Source organism: Pan paniscus, chromosome 6 (assembly GCF_029289425.2).
Source record: "Pan paniscus chromosome 6, NHGRI_mPanPan1-v2.0_pri, whole genome shotgun sequence".
In the NCBI taxonomy this organism is placed as follows: Eukaryota; Metazoa; Chordata; class Mammalia; order Primates; family Hominidae; genus Pan; species Pan paniscus.
This window is the reverse complement of record NC_073255.2, coordinates 105,677,598-105,696,997: the sequence shown is the minus strand read 5'-3', so window position 1 is coordinate 105,696,997 and position 19,400 is coordinate 105,677,598. Positions and strand designations below refer to the sequence as shown.

Below are 19,400 nucleotides of genomic sequence, written 5' to 3'. Positions count from 1 at the left end.
GTGGTCTAGGGAAAGAATATGTTTTTCAGCCTCAATATCTATTTCCTAAGGTAGCCAAACACCATCTAATTTCCTAGAAATATATTTTACAATAATTTTTATAGGAATGCACATGTAATTTAAATTATCTATTTCACAGTTATCTCTAGTCACATACACAAAAGTAGACTTTGTTACAGGTTTTCAGAAATATGTATATTAAATGTGATTTGAATGCTTATATGTAGTCTCCATTTTATGTTAATTCACGACTCCATTCAAAATGGGGAGGAAGGGGGGGAAGAATTTACTTTAGTAACTGAATAACAAACTAGATTGACTGTTTAAAAAAAAGGCAAAGCCCAATAGGTTTTACCAAAACAAGTTATTTTTAATTGCTTTTGTACATATTCTCCATCAATTTTATTAAGATTTTATAGGATTTCATAACGAATGGACAACATATATTCATAACGAATATACAACAGGTAAATATTTGTTTTTCCCTCTAAGAAATGAAGAATGAGGTGACAGAATCACTTTACCAGCTTATAATACAGTGTTCTCACTTTATAATTTGATGACTTTTAAATGCTTATAGTATTAAAGTCCTTATTTAAAATAATTTTTAACTACCAGAAAATTCTACTATTGCAGGAAACTTATGATGATTACAACAAATAATATTTATATGAGCTATGTAACGTGCAATAAAAATGATATCTAATATTTATATAGCACTTACTATATGTTGGGCACTTGTCTACATATATTATATATATGAACTTATTTCATCCTCACAACTACCATAAGAAGCTAGAATTATTACTATCTGCACTTTATGGCAGAATAAACTGGGTCACAAAGAGATTAGATTTAAACCTGTTAGTCTGGCTCTAATTCTCTCTCCTTAAATACTATGCTATCTACTCCCTAGTATAGGAAGAAAAGATTTGGCTTCCTATTTTATTAGAAATAATTCTCTGGCTGGGCGTGGTGGCTCGTGCCTGTAATCCCAGCACTTTGGGAGGCCAAGGCGGGCGGATCACCTGAGGTCAGAAGTTCAAGACCAGCCTGACCAACATGGAGAAACCCCATCTCTACTAAAAATACAAAATTAGCTGGGCGTGGTGGCAGATGCCTGTAATCCCAGCTATTTGGGAGGCTGAGGCAGGAGAATCGCTTGAACCTGATAGGCAGAGATTGAAGTGAGCCAAGATCGCGCCACTGCACTCCAGTCTGAGCAACAAGAGTGAAACTCCATCTCAAAAAAAAAAAAAAAAAAAAGGAAAGAAAGAAATCATTCTCCAAGAATATCCTTGTTTAATGAGACAGATCATGTAAACTATATTTAATCGTATCACAGAAAATTTCACTTGACTTTCATTAAAATCTTTTTTTTTTTTTTTTTTTTTTGAGACAGAGTCTCGCTCTGTCGCCCAGGCTGGAGTGCAGTGGCGCGATCTCCGCTCACTGCAAGCTCCGCCTCCTGGGTTCATGCCATTCTCCTGCCTCAGCCTCCTGAGTAGCTGGGATTACAGGCGCCCGCCACCACGCCCGGCTATTTTTTTTTTTTGTATTTTTAGTAGAGACGGGGTTTCACCGTGTTAGTCAGGATGGTCTCAATCTCCTGACCTCACGATCCTCCTGCCTCGGCCTCTCAAAGTGCTGGGGTTACAGGTGTGAGCCACTGCGCCCGGCCAAAATCTTACCTCTTTTAGCTAGAAAGGAAAGCAGGAACATAGGAATTTAAAAAGTAGTTATAAATACATTTCCTTTCCAAATTATTTTTTTGTGCCCAATAGGTAGGAGGCTTACTTTTTAAGTTGAATGATAGCTCAAGATGAGTTTCTGACACTGATTTTTCATCATAAGAAAACTTGTTAGTATTTCTAAATTTAAAAAAATTATATATAGAAATAGTTACAAATAGTATAAAATATCCATAAGCAAAAAGACATAGAATTCATCCGAATATTGTAAGGACTGAAAAAGTCTGACAGTACACATTTACAATAATCTCCAACACTACAACCCACTGCAGGGAAAAAACTCTGTAAAAGCAGCTTCTGACAATAGTAACATGAAATGAGCTTTCTGCGTGACCTACTGAGGTTCTTTTTAGAATATCACTTTCTGAATCCAAAGTGGTGTTAGAGCCTTTCTCCCCTTTGTCACAGTTAGTGAACAATTACTGAGTTTATAACTTTGCTTAACCAAATGCCAATGAATATGGAAATAGAATTTGGTAGATGATGTTCTGAAGCAATAATAAACATTACAACCCAAAATTAAGTACCTCATTAATAAAATATTAAGAACTGTACCTTACAATATCTTCTTTGCATGAAAATGACTACAAATCCACTATCTAGGAGGAAACAAATTCAGTTGTTTCAGTAATGGCTAAGAATGGGTATGGTTTCCTCATTTTTACCTGATTTCCAATGTGACTGACAGCTCCATCTGACAAACATTTTGTAGTCATGCGGTAACGGTAACTGATCTATAAGAGTTCTGTCTTTATAAGGCCATAACTAAGCCCTATCTTAGAATCCTAGACTCATTAACATCACACAGTAAGATTGAAAGTAACTCAGCAGATAAATTAATCCAATTAACAACTATCACTTTCTCAGAAGATAATTTTTTACATACAAGTAGTTTAATCAAAATAAGAACCCAAGACAGTAAGAGTCATTCATTCTAATTATACAAAAATCTGTAGTTTAATCTTTACCTTTCCATTGTTAAATATAATATTTATTTATTTACTTATTTATTTGAGATGGAGTCTCACTCTGTTGCCCAGGCTAGAGTGCAATGGCACGATCTTGGTTCACTGCAACCTCTGCCTCCCAGGTTCAAGTGATTCTCCTGCCTCAGCCTCCCAAGTAGCTGAGATTATAAGTGTCAGCCACCATGCCTGGCTAATTTTTGTAGTTTTAGTGGAGATGCGGTTTCACCATGTTAGCCAGGCTGGTCTCGAACTCCTGACCTCAAGTGATCCGCCCGCTGTGGCCTCCCAAAGTGCTAGGATTACAAATGTGAGCCACTGTGCCCAGCCATTGTTAAACATAATTTAAATTAAACTTGTAGCAATTATGTCATGGGCATTTGGGAAAATCTACTAAATTCAACATCTAACTATTTGAACATTTTTAAACCTTAAATATAAACATCTATACATGAGATTGGATATCAAGTAAAGGCAAATCAAAAGGAAATTCAGAAATAATCCTGAATTTGTTAATCAATTTTCTACAATCTTATATTTTACATCAATAATCAGAAGTAATAAATGATTAATCTATGCATTTGCCCAGTATTGTGTTAAGGTTAATAATAATTTATCCAGTAGTCATTGGGCAACAGACAGTGTGATACATAGAAGGAGATGAGCATTATCCAAAAACAAATATATGTATGTTGTATATACAGAAGCACATGAATGTACATCGAGACAGATATATACTTTTTGTTCTTTGTTTTCACAGAAATATGTCTAAGGAAAAAAATAATCATTTGCTACAGGAGAATATCTATATTCTCTTAATTTATTAAAATCAACAGAAGGATGCAAGGAAAGCCTAACAGGGAAGGGCATATATGAGTTATGTCAATGCCCAGTTTACAAGTTGTAAAAGATTTCTGCAGTTAGGGTCTCCTACTCCAAAAATATTTGAAAGACATGAATGGGAAAGAGAACTGTGAATACATATGAAGTGAAAGTCATTATAAAAAATTAAAAGCCAGCCGGGCGCGGTGGCTCATGCCTGTAATCCCAGCACTTTGGGAGGCCAAAGACCCACTTTGGGTGGGTCATGAGGTCAAGAGATCGAGACCATCCTGGCCAACATGGTGAAACTCTATCTCTACTAAAAAATACAAAAAAAATTAGCTGGGTATGGTGGCAGGCGCCTGCAGTCCCAGCTACTCGGGAGGCTGAGGCAGGAGAATCACTTCAACCCGGGAGGCAAAGGTTGCGGTGAGCCGAGATCGTGCCACTGCACTCTAGCCTGGCGACAGAGTGAGACTCCATTAAAAAAAAAAAAAAAAAAATTAAAAGCCTAAATAGTAGATCATGAAAGCATATAAGAGCTCATGATTCTCAATAATTTTGCAATGTGAATTATGGCCAAATTGGGAAATGATCATTTGAAAAGACTAAAAAAGCTTAAGTAGAAAATATAAATATGATGACAATGAATCTGATCTTTTGGGATAAGAATGGGTGAGTTAGGCAATAATCTAATAAGATTATGAAGATTATGTGACAGATAACCTACCAGGATTATTTAACGAACTCATGTGACCTAGACTTTACATATATATAAAGATATTAAAACAGAACTTACTGGAAACAAATAAGTAAATAATTATTCTATGTGTGTGTTAAAGGAACATGTTTTATACACTTATTTATTGTTCGGTTTTTACAGTAAGCCTGTCATGCTTTAAATATTTAATATATCATGTTACATTATTAAAGCATGACAGGCTTTTAAAGTTAAAGTATTACAGGCTTTTACATGGTATCATGTTAAATTGTTAAAGCATGTTAGGCTTACTATAAAAGCATATATTTCAAACATGTATATCATGTTTGAAATATAGGAAAAGATATAAAATCCAGCATAGCTTGCCGGATCTAACTAATCTTGCCATGTCTAAGTGATCCATAAATAAACGAAATTATATTTTATAAACAGCATAGTAAAGAGAAATAAATTTAAGATCTTCAATTATGAGAGGGATCCATTTCCATGAGTAGGTGACAATATGACCAAATTATTCAATGGCTTAATTTAAGACTAAGAAATTCATTAAATCAAACAACACACTGTTGTTAAACAAACAGGAGGCCATTAGCCTAAGGCTGTCCCCCTACTCTGAGTTCCTAGTAACAAACTGCTACCTAACTTAGTAAACAAACCAAAGCCTAATTCAGGAGATTTTTTGTAACAAACAGCCAGGTTTCAGCTAGTCACAAACAGCTGAGATTCAGCTAATCCTAGGCAGCAAACTAATCACATCATGCTAAATAAGGTATTTGCTTAGCTGTAGCCAATCAGATGATTTCTCTACTCTGCTTTTGTTTGGCCTATAAAAGCTGCCTACATCCACTGCTGGGCAGAGCTCTCTGAACCTTTTCTGGTTCTGAACGTTGCCTGATTCATGAATCCTTTGCTCAGATAAACTCTGTATAACTTAATTTGTCTAAAGTTTTTCTTTTAACACTCTCTTCTTAAATTGTCTTTGGCTAGCTGGTTGAATGAAGTTACAGAGTTCCTAGAGAAATAGCTATAGACATCCCATATCTTTACCAGGAAAAATCATCTACTATCATTAAAACTGTAATGAATTATAGGGTCAGTTTCTTTCTCCAGATTGTCAAGAGAGCTAATGTTCCTTATTAAAAAGGTTTTAGCCACCTCCTTCATAATTTGTAGTTTCTCAATAAATGTCTGTTGAACTTACTTAAGGTATTGGTCAAATCAAAAGGAGCCAGTGATCAGGTAGTTCAAGAGCCTTGGCTTATATTAAAAGTTTGAAGAGAGAAAAAACTGGATCCTGATGAAAAGCTGTGATTGGTTTCAAACGTGATTTTTATGGTGAACTCCTCTATTCTGAAAATCCAAAGCCTCCATTTTATATGAGACAGTTGGATTTATTTATTCAGAACAACTGGGGATGAGTTGTTCACTTTAATTTTACATAAGGTTCAGAAAGTTTAGAAGTTAGGTGGGTATACACTCTCCAAACATTGAAGATACAGGATTACATTAGAGTAGAAACATAAGACTTCATAGAGTATAAATATTTACTGAGAAGCTAGCTATTAAATGCTAGCAATTTATTACCTTACTTGATCCTTATAATTCTGTTAGACAGGTATTATCCTCAGTATTACATGTGCAGAAAGAAAAGAGCAAGGAGAGGAAGTATTGCTCAGTGTTACACATTACGTAAGTAGCAGAGATTACTTACCAGTCCTGACTTTAAACTCTAGATAAAGTGATCTCTGTACAACACCCTAGCTGCATACTTTTTTGTTTGGGGATAGCAGTTTTGAGATAGGGCCATACTAAAACAATACCAACATCTGAGGACAGGCCAGATTAAAGAATGATGCTAGGATGCCCCTTCTTAAGCTGGTGGAATAACTGAGTCAAGAAGTATAAAATCTAGATCCATGCTAAACAGATGAACAGGAAGTTTCCTTGCCTTCTTTTCTGAGACCACAACTACCTTATCTGCTGCTATAATACTTTGTAAAAATCAGCCATTATTGCAGATGCAGAAGTAAATTAAAAATAAATCTTCCACTTTAGACTTCTTACTGGCTCCTCAATAGATAACTCTGTAGATTGGGAAGTGTACACATCTTCTGGCTAAAATATTTTACCTCTATCTAATGTGACAATGTGGATATTAAAATAAAAAGGCATAGTCTTTTAACTTACCAGGATTTAATGTTATACTATTTTTGCAGTTGAAAAACAGGAGCATCTTATGTGTCATATATAGATAAGGTAAGTGTACCAAGTATTGCAACAAATTTAATTTTTCAATCATAAATTCAAAATAGAAATAAAATAAATTCTTCATTAATTAAACCCACAGGAAGGTAAAATTATATACCAGGATGAGATATATTCTAGTTATTAATAACTTTCATAAGGGCATATAAGGGAACTAGATCCCAATTTATGAAATATCAAAAGTCAGTACCTTGAATCATACTAAGAAGTATGGTTTAGTAGATGTTGAAGAGATTCTACTGATTTATTCTGCAAATAATGTGTTCATCTTTTCCTACTTATCTCTAATAATCAATGAAACAAGAAAAAGCATTGAAGTCTCCAGTACTTATTTTTAATAACAAATAGTCAAATTTACTTTGAACTCTGCCTTTGATAGACAAAACACATCACAGAGTAAAGCAGGTGGAAATTGTTTGTACTAAAATATTCCTTGTAGAAATATCTGGCTACTAATAACCTAGTGAAAGGTACCAAAACAAGCTTGTGACTCTAACAGGGAAATTTACAAGCAAGGACTCTAAAAGAGTAGAGAAAGAAACAAAAAGAGATAGGAAAAAGGGAGGAAAGACAAACTAGAGAAAATACGAGAAAAGAGAGAAAGAGGGGGAAGGGAAAAAATCAAACAGAAGGGGATGAGAGGGAGGGATATCAGGAAAAACAGAAAATTAGCTTAAGATAGAAAAATAAAAATAGTGAAAAAATGATTAAGGTGGAAAAGTGGCTAAAAGCCAAAAGAGGATAATACAACTTACAAGTTTCAAGATGAAGATTACCTAAAGGAAAACAGCCTAAGACTCTGAAGCTCTCTCAACATTAGGATACTGTAACTAAATGAAATAGTCCTGAACATCGGGACAAAGAAATAAGAAAAAGATCTTGTGGCCCATAGGTGAAGTGATTATATCTTCTACGGTTTCTAAAAATCAGATTTATTGAAAATGAATAGAATTCTTCAGAACCACCAGGAACAAGTAAATATCTTTCTATTCCTTCAAATTGTGTTTTATGACAAGTGGGAAAATTAGTCCTAAGGCAAATACCACACCAATGATAGAATTCAAAAATAGATGGCTCATTTAACACAAGCTCATATATTTAACTGAAGGACTGGCTGAAGATTCAACTAAAGGAAAAGTAGACAGCTGGTACAATATGGCATAAGAATTTCTCAGATAATCTAACCTTACCAAAGTAGTCCGAAATCTTGTCTTTGCTCTAAGATAATAATAAGTTCAGAAAGAATAACTGAGAAACCAAAGCAGATAGCCATATGTTTTGGTACAACTAACTATTAATTAGTTGGAAAAAAAAGTATTACACTTACTCATACCACTGTTTATTGTGTTTTCGGTAAAGCAACGTATCCAAGGCAACAGCATTGACATCCAGAGCTCCTGGGGAAGGCCACTGGTTGGTGAGATGGGCAGTTAACTCTTGTCTCGATCTTAAATCATTATTCTTTAGCACAGTCCTGTGAATATTAAGATGGTGAGTGCTTTTGTCTTCACTGTTCTACAATGGCAGAGGAACCTAATGGTATCAATTTAGGCCCCCAAAATTTATCTTATAAAATTGGTTTGTTAATAGATTGTGAACAGAACTACAGCAAGGATGGTTGGGACAATGATTGTTCTTTCTCCTGCAATATGTGTTCTTCATTTTTTTTCCGCTGGTTACAACAAATCACTACTTGTGAAATTTAGACTTACTATCTTTTCACATTATTACTAAAGTACTAAAAGACCCAAGTAGCATTTTATATCTTAATTAAAAGGAAGTGATATCTTAAAGATACAGGTTATCAAGCCAATTAAAATATTTAATAAGTAAAGATTCCATGTGTATGATTTCCTAGCTTCAACTCAGACACAATCTATGAAAGTATTTTAATTCAAGTAAAGGAAAAGTGATTAAAATGAAAAAAAAACTGACTGCAAAAAAATATAAAATAAAAAAATCCATGAGATTCTCATAACTATTTTTTCTTTTCTTTTTAACACACTGTTGCTGGCTTGAATCCCATGACTGTTTTTGATGGAAGTGACTACTGATAAATCTTCATGAAAATGATTAAATCAATGACAACTACACTGAGCAGTATAATCCACTGTAAATGTTTTAACTACAGAATGAAGCCATTATAACAATCCATGGTTTTAATTTTTATAGAACTGTTACTTGCTAATATCAACTTAGAAAAGAATTTGCTTTCTGCCAAAATTTCAGACTTGAAAAACCAACTGATCATTGTCACAGGATTAATTCAACATTTAAGTTGATGGTTAAAAAAGAATTTAAAAGCAAAGGTCTTACTCTACCTATAAAAGGCCTTAAAGTACCATTTAGGTAAACTGCATCCTCCAACAGGAGTCCATGGCTTTAGTGTGCCAATGTTCTGAGCCATCAATTCAGAAGCAGAGAAGTAATATGTGCCTGCCACTAACTTCCACAGATAAAAGTCCTGTTGTGGGTAACAGAGAGGTGAGTCAGTGAGGTAAGGGCAGCACAATATTGCACTAAAGAAAATCAGCCTGCATGCCACCCCTGGCTGTTTACAATGATACTAATGGAGTAACTATATTTCATATGTCTCTAACAGGCTACAGATGGATATTTCTGATTTTATGGGGTATCTGTGTGCACTGAAAAATACTTGTTCCACTGTGTCCACAAGGAAACATTATCTGATGTAAACACTAGATTCTGTCTCAGGATGGAATACTAAAATAGGCCAAAGTTAGTAAGAATATATCCTAGTAAGATATGATTTTAGCCTAGTGGCCACAATTTCATTTCAGTGGAAAAGAAATTTTTAAAAGGACTTTTAAAGTACTTAAACATTTTTTAAAAAAATGAAAACAGTAAAGCTTTACAAAGAGAGTGGCTGGGAAAATTTTAAGACTGACAGGAAAATCATGCAAAACAAAAATAGGAATTATTGGCCAGAGAATCTATTATGATAAACCACCATTATTTTGGATTCTCTTAGGTTTTTCTCTATCATATATTCCATTTCTTGAGGGAATCTAGTGAACATTACTGGAAAACTCAATTTCAATGTCATAATTGGCTTACAGGAAATATTCAGGCAGAATGTGAGAAAAGCAAAGGTGCATCTGTGAGGAAATGGCACTGGTAGAACACAGTTAATAATAGTAATTAACAACCTCCAATTTAGAATATATTCTTTCTGGAAAGTGAAAAGTTTTATACCTCATTAAATGGAAAAGAGAACTGAAGTTCCACAACAGTTTTTATATAACTATTGTCCACGGAGATTTTTGCCTAATGACAAATCAAGGTACTGTCTTTAGACCTTTGTCCTTAGAAATCCTAATGATGTTTTCTATGAGCAGCTGCCTGGTCCTCTGAAACAGGAGATAAAAGATCTCAGCTAATGGAATAGGTGTAGTTTTCCTCCCACACAGCATCTATTTCCCATCTTTTGTGAGGAATGTGGAGACAACAAATCCTGGCACTTGCTCTGCCACTATGAAGAGGAAAGGTTCCTGGAGAATCCTTGTGTAAGGCCTTTTCTTTCATCACTCAAGTACACTATGGGACAGGCAAGTGAATTAAGTTAAGTTGAGAACCTCATCCTTGTATTTTTGAATCTTGACTAGAGTCTGTTTAGAGTAATAAATAAACAGAGCAGTTTATTCACTTTAGTGGTGGGTCCCTGAACAGAATGTACCAGCAAAGAGACATTACTGCAGTTCCTGCTTCCAGCCCTCTGGGGTAGCTCAGTCTCCTTCTTTCTAAGCCTATTTATCCAGTCTTTCTAACCATTCTGTGAGCTGCTGATCTCTTTATAATGAATTCTATTTGTGCACAAGAATTGATTGTGGTTGTTTGCAACCAAAGAATCCTATCACTTACCCTAGAACAAGTGAAATATACCCAGTTAATATCAAAACCTACTCAAAGGTAATCCAATTAATGTTAATATGAAGAATAATGATATTTTTCTTAATTGGCCAAGCTTAAAAATGGTTTCAACTTAAGTTACTCAATAATTGCTATTATTTAATGATATTAAATCAGTGATAAAGGTTAAAATATGTGACATTTAACTTTAATTAAAATGCTAACCAATGCTGAAATTAGTCTGCTATCTAAAAACTGAATTATTTTATATGTGATAGATTCTATTTATCACTTATCTATAAGTCAATTTCTCATTCCCTCATTAAGACAATGATTCTATAGAAGGTACACTGAAGGAAAACTGTTTAATTTATTATGAAAGTAGCAAGAGTAGAATCATCACAGCTAATTTTCAGAACTTCCCCGTGGTATCTACCTCTAAATTTCTAGATAGATAATTTCTCTTTAGATTCTCAATAGGAATTATTTAGGAATTTGGCTTCTCAAAATAACATAATTTAATTTTATTACTGCAAGGACTCAAAACCATTAAAGAAAGGATCTCTTTATATGGATTTTAAGCTACATATAATCCAGTCAAGCCTAACTATGAGGCAGGTTCTGACACTTGTAAAGCTTAAATACAGCTACTGAGACAGCAAGTTGCAAGGCTACTCTATTAGGGAAAAATATTTAAAACTCAAGTTTACTTATACACTGAAAGTATCATCTCCTTGTGTTTGCTCTCCCAGCATTAACTACATCCTTATTATTATTCAAAAGATCCAAATTCCATCCATCTTCCAAGGTTCTTTTGGTTTTCTACCTCATTCGAAAAGATCTTCAGACTACTTCTGTTCACAATGATACAACTTGTATTGCTTTGTGGTGAGTCTCATACAGTTTAATAATCAATTATTTAAATATTTTAATGTTTTATGGATCTTCTACTTTGATTATAAGCTACTTGGGAACGGTAGCTTTGTTTCATATTTATTCACTGTAAATGGTTATCATAATATTGGACATATTGCTGAATCTCCTCAACATATAATTCACATGACCACTAAATGAAAACTTTTCCAGCTTGAGGCCTTATATGGATTCTTGCTGATTTCCCATATACCACCTCATCACAAAAAGTAAAGTTTTAAACTAAAAATTTAGATTAAATCTGCAAAATATTCACGGACAGCATTTTCATGACAATCGAAAAAAATATATTCACAACGAATATCAAGTAAATGTATTAGGTAGGCAGTGGAGGACACACTTAAAATACGTGAAGAAGCAATCATCTAAAAGTCTTTGTGATTGATGTATTTTTCATGAGAAACATCCTCATAGAAGAGGGAGTATATAAAGTACAATTTAAATTCTCCTTCCTTATTATACTCTACCGCTTCTAATAGGCTTCTAGATCCTTGAGGAATCCCTCTATCTTGCTTTTGCATAAAGATCTTTTACTCTGCAGATAAAAATCTGTCATTCAAAAGTAAAGTTTTGTTTCTTATATGTAATTATGTTGACGTATGTGTCAGTTTATCAATTGGCTATTTCATGTGATCTATAAATATATCCTCAATTTTTTGACCTGAATGTGTATTTGATGGATATATGTAAATTCAAAATACTGTGGATTTATAAACCCAAAACTTCTCAAGTGAAAAATGGAGTCTAGCTCTCCTGCAAAATTGTTAGAAACAAAACTATAGTTTTCAGTTAAGTTTCAAAGAGCTGTTTTATTTTTCAAAGGAAAAATAGTTCCACATCTTAAGCAAGTCCTTCTGGGAATGACAGAAAAAGTCAATAAATACAATTTATTCTGTGGAACCTAGCTAACCTCTGAAAAGTTCCTATATCTTCTAAATATATAATTCATAACTATGTATAAATATGTATTTTGCCACTGATGCTTTATTCTTTTTAGATTTATAATTTTTCTTATGTTTTTTAAACATTTTTATTTTATTTTATTCATTATTTATTTTGAGTAGGGTCTCAATCTGTCACCCAGGGTGAAGTGCAGTGATACGATCATGGCTCTCTGCAAACTCAAACTCCCAGGGTCAAGTGATCCTCCCACCTCCATCTCCCAATAGCTGGGACCACAGGTGTGCACCATCACTCTTTGCTGAGGCGGGGTCTCCCTATGTTGCCCAGGCTGGTCTCAAACTCCTGGGCTCAGGTGGAGCACCTACCTAGGCCTCCTAAAGTGCTGGGATTACAGGCGTGAGCCACTATGCCTTGCCTTAATTTGTATTTTTAATTTTTGTGGGTACATAATAGGTGTGTATATTTATGAGTTACATGAGATATTTTGACAGAGGCATGTAATAATCATACCAGGGTAAATGGGGAATCCATCACCTCAAGCATTTAACCTTTGTGTTACAAACAATCTGATAATACTCTTTTGGTTATTTTTAAATGTATAATTAAATTACTTTTGACTATAGTCACTCTGTTGTGCTAGCAAACACTAGGTCTTATTCTTTCTAATTTTTTTTGTGTCCATTTACCCACTTTCCCTCCCTCATAAGACTCGTATGATTATTTTTAATTTATCTTTTATTTTTTTTGAGACAGGGTGTTGCTCTGTTGCCCAGGCTGGAGTGCAGTAGCACAATCATGGCTCGTTGCAGCCTCAATCTCTGAGTCTCAAGTGATCCTTCCACCTCTCAGCCTCCCAGTAGCTGGGACTACAAGCATGCAACCACCATGACCAGCTAAGTTTTGTGTCTTTTATAGAGACCCAGGTTTTGCCCTGTTGTCCAGGCTGGTCTCAAACTCCTGGGCTCAAGTGATCCGCCAACCTTGGCCTCCCAAAGTGCTGGGATTACAGGTGTGAGCCACTGCAGCCGGTCTATTAGTTTATCTTGACTAAGTACAGAGCAATACAATGCAATACAATATAATGCAATACAATAAGACTCTGGATTAATTATAAACACCAAGGACTTTTCATTATGGACGCTTTATATCGTTTCAGGAGGAAATTATTTTCTCATTGTTTTTGAAAAAAATTCAGCAAAAATGCAGTTATTTACTGTCTCTTTCAAAAACAGCTTTCTATATCTCACTTGTTCATTATGTAATTTGCTAAAATTCAATTTGTGAAGATTTATCACATGACTTTGAGCCATCAAGAAGGGTATATTTACCTCTCTCCTCTAATAATGAAGGGTGTTTTACAGAAATATTAATTTTTTTTGAAACAGTCTTGCTCTTTCACCCAGAAGGAGTGCAGTGGCACAATCTCAGTTCAGTGCAACCTCCGCCTCCTGGGTTCAAGCAATTCTCCTGCCTCAGCCTCCCAAGTAGCTGGGACTACAGGTATGTGCCACAACGCCCAGCTAATTTTTTTTTTCTTTTTGTATTTTTACTAGAGACAGGGTTTCACCATGTTGGCCAGGCTGGTCTCAAACTTCTGGTCTCAAGTGATCCACCCACCTCAGCCACCCAAAGTGTTGAGATTACAGTTGTGAGCCACCACGCCCAACCGGAATATTAATTTTTAAATAGAGGCTCATCCCAGGTAAAAAATGGAACAGTCCCAATAAAAGTTATTTCAGTTTTCCCAGAAACACAATTTGCTTCAAATAGTACTTGACTTAAAATTTTATCTCACTGGTCTTCCTCACATGATGTTTTGCGTCCATGTTTCTGTATGTGCTATTCTCTGTACCCAGAATACCCTTTCTTTCTTTCTATTCCTTGGTCACGTGGGGAACTCCTGAAAAACACTGCTCAAATATCAACTTCTTAGTGATGGTTTCCCTGGATCATCATTACTGTGCTACCTCTATAATGTATATACAACTTGAGCATTCCTAATTTGAAAATCCAAAATGCTCCAGAATCCACAACTTTCTCAGAAGCAACGTGACACCACAGTGAAAAATTCCACACCTGACCTCATGTGAAGTGTTGCAATTAAAACACACTCAAAATTTTTTATCATGCACAAAATTATAAAAAATATTGTATAAATTATCTTCAGACTTATGTGTATAAGGTGTACATAAAACATAAATGAATTTTGGCTGGGTACAGTGGCTCACACCTGTAATCTCAGAACTTTGGGAGGATCACTTGAGCCCAGAAGTTCAAGACCAGCCTGGACAACACAGTGAGACCCTATCTATACAAAAAAGTTTTAAAAATTAGCTGAGCAAGGTGGTACATGCTTGTAGTCCTAGCTACTTGAAAGGCTGAGGTGGTAGGATCACTTAAGCCTGGAGGTCAAGGCTGCAGTGAGCTGTGATTGTGCCACTGCACTCCAGCCTGGATGACAGAGGCCCTGTCTCAAAAAAAAAAAAAAAAAGAAAAGAAAAGAAAAGATGAGTGGAGAAATGAGGATGTTTCTACACTGTTGGTGGGAATGTAAATTAGTACATTCATTATGGAAAACTGCATGGTGGTTCCTCAAAAAAACTGAAAATAGAATTACCATATGATCCAGCCATCCCACTTCTGGGTACCTGAATGATTTGAAATCAGTATGTTGAAGAGATTCTGCACAATTATGTCCACTGTAGCACTATTCACAACAGCCAAGTTATGGAATAAACGTAAATGCCCATCGATAGTGAGTGAACAAAGAAAATGTGGTACGAGGTCTTCTAAAAGATCTAGAAATCCATATTCTAGACTTTGATAGTAATACTTCGCCAATTCAAATTTATTCTCTTGTTCATTTATTTGATTCTTTTTCTTGTGGCTCCAGGCTTGAAGGTTATCCTCTCCCCTTTACTTTGCTTCTTCCTCACCCCAGATGCTGTGCCAATGCTCATGATGTGGTTATACTTTCAGCTGTTGGACATTTATAAGGATCTAACCCCTGAAATCTAAGGATGTAACATCTGTGGTTCCAAGTATTCCAATGCAACTCCAAAGGTCCATGACCTGAAGTAATTTTTAATTTTGATAAGATAATATATTTAAAGCCCTTGGGCTATGAGGAAAGTTTTGAAAGTGTGAGTGAGCAATTCTGATGCTAGAAAAATTACTAGCATCAGCAATATAGCAAATTGTTGTAATTTTCCACTTACCACTTACTGTCTGATTTGTGTAATTCTTTTTTTTTTTCTTTTTTTTTGAGACGGAGTCTCACTCTGTCACCCAGGCTGGAGTGCAGTGGCACGATCTTGGCTCACTGCAACCTCCGCCTTCCAGGTTCAAGTGATCTCTTGCCTCAGCCTCCTGAGTAGCTGGGACTACAGGCACACGCCACCATGCCCAGCTAATTTTTGTACTTTTAGTAGAGACGGGCTTTCACCATGTTGGCCAGGATGGTCTTGATCTCTTGACCTCGTGATCCACCCACCTCAGCCTCCCAAAGTGCTGGGATTACAGGCATGAACCACCGCGCCTGGCCTTGTGTAATTCTTAAGATGTACTCCAGTATTGGTTGTGAGTACTTAAATGTGTTCCAGTACTATTTGTGACACGGCACACTGAGAAAATCATAGGCTATCAATCTTCATGAAAATAACTATAGTAATATAGAATTTTATGTTAATGGAAAGAATACCTAGGTAGCAATTACTGAAGGTCAAAGAAAGGGAAAGTCACCAAAGATAAAGGTGTTACATATACTCTAACCCCTGACTCCCTTAGGAAAAGCAGGAAAACAGAACTGCCTACCTCCAGCTTCTCTTTACTACTTTGGAAGAGGTATCTGACAGATGCTATCTGTTTATTGTTGGTCCTTGCCCTCTACTCAACATAAACTCTATAAGGGTAGGAACTATATGTTTAATTCATTCTTGAATCACCAGCGCCTAGAACTGGGCCTGACTCACCATACTTTCTCAATAAATATCTGTTAATAAAACAATATCAGAGAAGTTACAAAAGCAATTTAATACCAAGAGGAGTAATGAGAATTTCTTCTTCTTTATTCATTTAAAGCTTCCTGGAATTGGAAAACGTGTATATGGCTTGTGAATATCCTAACTTCTTCATAATTAATATTACAATGTTCTTCATTCGTGTTATTTTCTTTTTTAACTTTAGACATAGTCATGGGATAAAGATTTACTTTATATAACTTTACAATTATTTCCCTTTAAAGAAAACATACTGAAAGAAGCAACCTTAAAAGGAGACAGATGTCCAAAAATTATGTTATTTACCTATTTACCAATGAAATATTCTTGCCCAAAAAGTTAAACCTAAATCTAAACAAGTCTCTGAAAGTGGCAATGGTTTTCAACCCTGGCTGCACTTTAGAACTTGACACTATCCTTTAAGAAGAAAGAGACATTAATGAGTAATTTAGAACTTAAAAAAAATCAAGTGACTCATTATTTACCCCATTTTAAAATGTAAAATAAACCCTGGCTCCTTAGAGGAGTGAATGATGCAGGTGTGGGGCACTAAATATACAAGATGAGCTTGGGATATCTTGTGCTAGAAAGTAAGAGTTATCAAAAACAAATGGTTCATATTAGAAGGACACAAGATTCAACATGAAGGAGCCTCAGTTAGACAAAAATGGGGCAATTTGAGCATCAAAAATAAAAAGAAATGTAAGTGATAGAAGCACAATAAAAACATTTCTACTATAATGCAGGAACAAACAAAACAAACAAGAAGTGTTTTGCAATATCATACAGAAAATGGGTGACCTATGGGGAGGTCAGGATCAGAAGATGACAATTCAAAACCTAATCATCTTTCTAACTAGAACACAGAGGAAAACAATGACAATCCTAATAAAATTACAAACTCAATTTAAAAGGTTTGTTAAATTCCTATATAGAAAAGAAATATTGCAATAAATCTGGATTTTAACAACAACAAACTGAAAGCCTTTGACAGAAGAGTAAGGAAGGGTTGAGGATGCTGGGGTTGAGGCTTGCCATGAAGGCAAGGGAAAAATGCACAAAGATGGAGTAAATACAGAGCAAGCACCTCCAAGTCTTAGTTAAATGAAACCAGTGGAATGCAAGGTGATAATGTACAATGAGAGAATGCCATCTGTTGGTGGCTTGTAGTATTTGACTGTATTTGTGTATTTTGATTCAGCTGCTGTCACTTGTTGAGACACATTAACCTATGAATCAAGGGATTTCCTTGCTACATTGACATCATCCCTTTATCTTGTGTAAGTTAATTCGCATTGCAAAAGAATTCTAACTGTAACAAGTTCAAAATAATAAAAGGAGGAAAAATAAGAAACAAAAATCATCATCTCATTAGAAACTATTAAAAAGAGGCAGGACATCAGTGTCTTACTCTAAAACTTAACAATATTCCATAAGAACTGAATTTCAGGGCAACCACCAAAAAACCCTAACTGATGAGGGAAAGTTCTTCTTTATAGTTAATTCCAGACAATAAGTATGAAATGACTAACAGCTGGGAAATCACCCATTACAAACCCTAATTAATCAACTGCTTTAGGCAATGCTCACCCAATTAAGCCATTAAATGAAAGGCTGACAGGAACTTTTCCATAGGAGAAACTAGGCTGTCACCACCTGAATCCACTGCCTGATCTTACAATCACTAAAAGTGGGACAACCAGTGTGCTTCAAATATGATACAATGTGAAGTCCACAGCATCATCTATAAAATACTCCTGCTAAAAAAATTTAAACTTAAATTTAACCCAGCCCCATAGAGCAGCAGTTCTCAGCCCTGACTGCCCATCAGAAACACCCAGAAACCCATCAGAAACGACTTTAAAAGTTTAATTTTCTAGTACCCACATTAAAGAGAAACAGAAATTTTAATAATGTACTTATTTAACCAAATCTATTCAGGATATTATTTTATGATGCAGTCTATATATAAAGTTATTCATATTTTATATTCTTTAAACTCTGCTCCTTTACAGCTATGTCCCCAAACTTTTCCGTTACTGTCACAAAATTACATCTTTATACACTTTGTGCCCCCAAACATAAACTAATATTACTTTTAAACCCATTAGTCCCATAAATTATGTAGAAAACAAAATGTGGAGTTACAAACCAAATTAGCTTTTAGACTAATAATTGTTTTCATTAAATGTATTAGTCTCTTAAGAGAAAACAAAAGTTGAGTTACGAACCATTGTCACAATACTACAAGATTTTATAATTATCCATGGTATATCCTTACTGATACATTTATTTCTTCATACAGCTTTAAATTACTGTCTGGTGTTCTTTAATTTTACCTTGCAGGACTCCCTCTTGCAAGGCAGGTCTAGTAGTAATGAATGTCTTCAGCTTATATTTATCCAGGAACACCTTAACGTCTCTCTTATTTTTGAAGGGCAGTTTTGCTGGCTATATGAAACATGGTTGACAGTTTTTTTCTTTTAGCACATTGAAAAATTTGCCCACTGCCTTCTGGCCTCCAGAATTTCTTTCTTTTTAAAGTTTTTGTTGGTACAGAGTAGATGTTATGTTTTTATGTCGTACATGAGACATTTTGATACAAGCACACATTGTGTAATAATCACATCATGAAGAGTAGGGCCATCCCCTTAAACTTTTATCCTTTATGTTACCAGCAATCCGATTTTACTTTTAGTTATTTTTAAATATAAAATAAGATTATTATTGATGATAATCTGTTGTACTATCAAATACTAGGTCTTATTCATTCTAATTATTTTTGTTGTACCCATTAACCATCCCTACTTCCATCCCCAACCCCCCTCACTACTCTTCCCAGGCTCTGATAAACATCTTCCTACTCCCTATGTCCATTAGTTCAATTGTTTTGATTTTTATATACCAAAAATATGTGATAACATGAAATATTTTTCTTTCTCTTCCTGGCTTATTTCACTTAACACAGTGACCTCCAATTCCACCCAAGTTGTTGCAAATAACAGGATCTCATTCTTCTTTACTGCTGAATAGTACTCCATTATGTATAAGTACCACATTTTCTTTATCCATTCATCTGTGTATGGGCACTTAGGTTGCTTCCAAATCTTGGCTATTGTAAATTATGATGCAAAAACTTGGGAGTGTAGATATTTCTTCAATATACTGATTG

General features: G+C 35.0%; 1 protein-coding gene across 13 annotated transcripts in view; it reads right to left on the bottom strand.

The window, feature by feature from the left end:
- The window catches only part of RUNDC3B (RUN domain containing 3B), a 207,997-nt gene that overhangs the window by 16,964 nt on the left and 171,633 nt on the right, over window positions 1-19,400 (bottom strand). For 9 of the 13 annotated variants that reach the window (XM_034964377.3, XM_034964373.3, XM_003822723.6 and 6 more), the window contains one exon: window positions 7,852-7,998. The exons of 2 other annotated variants lie outside the window; for them this stretch is intronic. In XM_034964377.3, coding sequence (XP_034820268.1) covers window positions 7,852-7,998 — 147 coding nt within the window. The remainder of the gene's footprint in view (window positions 1-7,851; window positions 7,999-19,400) is intronic. 2 more of the 13 variants (XM_034964374.3, XM_034964375.3) reach the window with 1 other exon arrangement.